This window comes from Megalobrama amblycephala, linkage group LG5, assembly GCF_018812025.1.
Source record: "Megalobrama amblycephala isolate DHTTF-2021 linkage group LG5, ASM1881202v1, whole genome shotgun sequence".
Lineage (NCBI taxonomy): Eukaryota > Metazoa > Chordata > Actinopteri > Cypriniformes > Xenocyprididae > Megalobrama > Megalobrama amblycephala.
The window spans coordinates 31,142,530-31,145,832 of record NC_063048.1 but is presented as its reverse complement, the minus strand read 5'-3'; the positions used below and the strand labels follow the sequence as shown (position 1 = coordinate 31,145,832).

The following is a 3,303-nucleotide window of genomic DNA, read 5'->3' as shown; positions in this document are numbered from 1 at the left end:
AGCCAACATGTAACCAAAACAATAAAACTGGTTTTCTGGGTCAAACCACCTCTAACCAAGTTCATCTTTCATATTTAGTGTGCCAAGTGTTTATCCATACCAAAAGGACACGTTTACTTGAATGATAATGCTGACAAATCATTGTACACTGAATGACATGTTCCCTTGGGTTTGGTTCCTGCAGGATGCACCATGTTCCTGTTCACAGCAACACGGTCAGCTAACTATTGGAGAAGCTGCATATATTGCCCATAAATTCTATTTAAGCGGAGACAAAGATTTGCTATTACGTTATTTTTTTTGTAAGTTTGTATGTTTAGTTCCATTTTAAGAGATGAATTTTCAAGACTCTTAGTACTAATTTCACAACAGATCATTCAAAGAGATAGAGAACTTGCAATGGCAACACAGAGCATGATGAACGGCAAGAGAGGAACCAATCAATTGATTTTGTGTACGAGAAATGCCAAAGAGGTGGACATGGGCCCCATTGAAAGGATGGAGACCGATGTATCAAATAAAGTCTGGTCCTCTTTTTCAGCATACAATGCGATAAACACAGACCAAATTACTCTAACTCACCCCAGTCTTAAAAGGTCAACTACAGTATCAATTCAGTCATACTGTAAGACCATTTCTAGCAAGTCTGTAGGCTACACTGCAAAAAATTATAAATGAATCAAAAGATTATTTGAGTATGTTTTACGAGACAAGTAAATCATACACCAATTTGTTTTCTGTGTATACAGTAGTAAAAATAAATGGCGTTGCTCAATACAATAGTGCAAGCACTTACTTGCTTCAAAATGCTTGCATTATAATGTCACAATAATCTTGTGTTTTGACTCTGTGGATACATACACAACTCTAATGAAAGCAGAAAAACAGGTTTTGCATCAAATCCAAGCTGTGTAATCAGTTTGGAATCTTGTAGTACTGAATATTAGTTCCCCAAAAATATGCTGAAAACTTTTAGAGAATAAAATAAAAAACACCTTCAGCAATTCCTGTACATCATGACATAATTATCACATATTCCCTGACACCCCATGCTCCAAATAGAGTTACAAAAAGCACATTCTCTATTTGTTTATATTCTAGTTTCATGTGTTCTAGTTCAGTTTGTTGCTGCAAAGATTCAGTCCAAGTCATTTAACCTAAATATAATTTGAATTTACATTAAATAATAATAAAATTCAGTTTCTGTTGGCTGAAACTTTTTGCACATTTTGATAAAACACTATTTTGTGATCATAAAACTGCCATTCAATTATGTTCTACGTTACATATTTACAGTATGTCGTTAGTATTTCTAATATTGTGCGCTGTTAACGTAACTTTCACCCCCATTGACACTGGTTCAGTCAGTTTTGTGTACGTATACGCTACCAGTTCAAACGATTCATTGAAAAGATCCGACTCAATAGAACAATTCGTTCTCGAATAGGGCATCGGTTGTGTTTGAGCAAACAGTGCAGTACTTTACAGTTCATAGAAGGCTCAAAAACAGCAAAATGACCTATTAACTAATTTACCACAGGTTTCTCTTGCTAACTAATGAACCCATTTCATAAGAATTCGTTTCATGGAAATACAATTCTTTAGGCTATTGACCTTATGCTAATAATTTAAGTGTAAAATGCGGTGCATTATATAAACTACAACGATGCACTATGTCTAAACGACAACTATGTCTAAATGCAACATGAATTATCGATTACTCCCTTGTAGTCCCTACAAATGCGCCACAGTCATTTCATTAGTAGTGTCCATCCCAGTGTTATGCCGAAACTTACCTTCACTGCCATCGTGGTATCAATAATTTAATCACCATTAACATGCGATATGAGCTCTTAAAATAAACAAAACGTGGTAAAAACAAACCTTTCTGTCCCTAAATAAATCGAAAATTACGCGTTTGTTTTTGTGTTATGTAGCAGTGAACGCTCTCGATTAGCAAAACATAGCTCGATAAAATCCAGTTATCTGACCCATAAAACGAGCTATGGGCGTTGAAAATGTAGATGTTTCGTCCTCTTTCCCTAACTCAGACCCGGAAAACTTCAGCACATTGGCCTCAAAATGTATGACTTATTGAGCTGTCAGAGCAGCTCTTCCTCCAACTCTCACACACCGCCCAGTAAAGCTCAAGTAAACAACAGAGACATTATGCAATGAAACATTGGATTTCAGCATTTATTCAAATTTTGCAAAAATGAATCAGATATTTAAATTATTATTGTTTTTAATATTATTATTAGTTAAGATTTTAAACGCAATTAGGTTAAATTTGAAATCCATGTTTTTTAGAAATGAAACATTGTTTGTGACTGTGCTGAGGCGAGTCACAGCAGGTTTGCTGAAGGAACGACAGGACTTCACTATCATTGCCACTCTATACAGATAAAGCAGGAATGGTGGAGAGAAAAAATAGAAAATATAAGTAAAAAACTGCACCAAATATGTGTATACCCATGGTGAGGTACGAATGCCATCTACTGGTCGTAAAAGGTCAAATCAATCCAATGCTCTTTTTGTCACTATGCCATTGAGTTCCTTTTAGATTTTTGGATATTTATGTTTGAGCGCAGTCAATGTTTGGAATCACTGTCATTTATATTTATAAGTAAATGAATATTTTGTTTATTCACAAATGTTGCCCCTATAGCTTCTATAAAGAGATTTATAATAATAAGAAATTGATATTTTTAGCCAAAATGCTGTATTCTTCACCAATGCACGGCTGCTCTTAAAGGTGCAATAAGAATTTTGCAGTAAAATATCCAAAAACCACTAGGTCATTGTTACATATTTTGTTACCTTGAGTACTTACAATATCCCAAATGTTTGCAACTATTTGTAAATCGTGAGAAAATTGCAATTTTAACCAGGAACTCCGGGACGTGTGAGGAGTCGCCTGTCAATTGCGTCATACCCGCGTTACCCTCAGTTTACGGTTTTATTTTGTAGAAACCATGGAAACACCAAAGACGCATTAATATTTACATGTTTTAATAGACAAGGGAACAACTGTTTTGATATATTTATAGACAAAAAACTGATTATTGTTATATAGCTCAACACGTTTAGTCTTATTGTTTAAATCTAATTTTCTTGATTTTTTGTGAGTAGCCCTACTATGTTTTAGAGAAAAACACTATTTTGTGAAATAGCTAACATAGCATAATCAGATGCAGCTTTATTTTTAGTAACAGTAATACAGAATTTTCTCCATCATACAATACGTTTTAAAATTAATTGCATGCCATTTATCAACACAAGCCATCCAGCATTTAATATGAT

The 3,303-nt window shown here is 34.3% G+C and overlaps 1 protein-coding gene across 1 annotated transcript in view; it reads right to left on the bottom strand.

Annotated features, from left to right (window-relative positions):
- snx9a (sorting nexin 9a) overlaps nucleotides 1–2,150 on the bottom strand; it is a 20,752-nt gene extending 18,602 nt beyond the window's left edge. Inside the window, exon 1 of the mRNA XM_048191824.1 lies at nucleotides 1,797–2,150. Within this exon, the coding sequence (XP_048047781.1) occupies nucleotides 1,797–1,808 (12 nt within the window). The 5' untranslated portion in view covers nucleotides 1,809–2,150. The remainder of the gene's footprint in view (nucleotides 1–1,796) is intronic.
- Nucleotides 2,151–3,303: the final 1,153 nt, after the last annotated feature.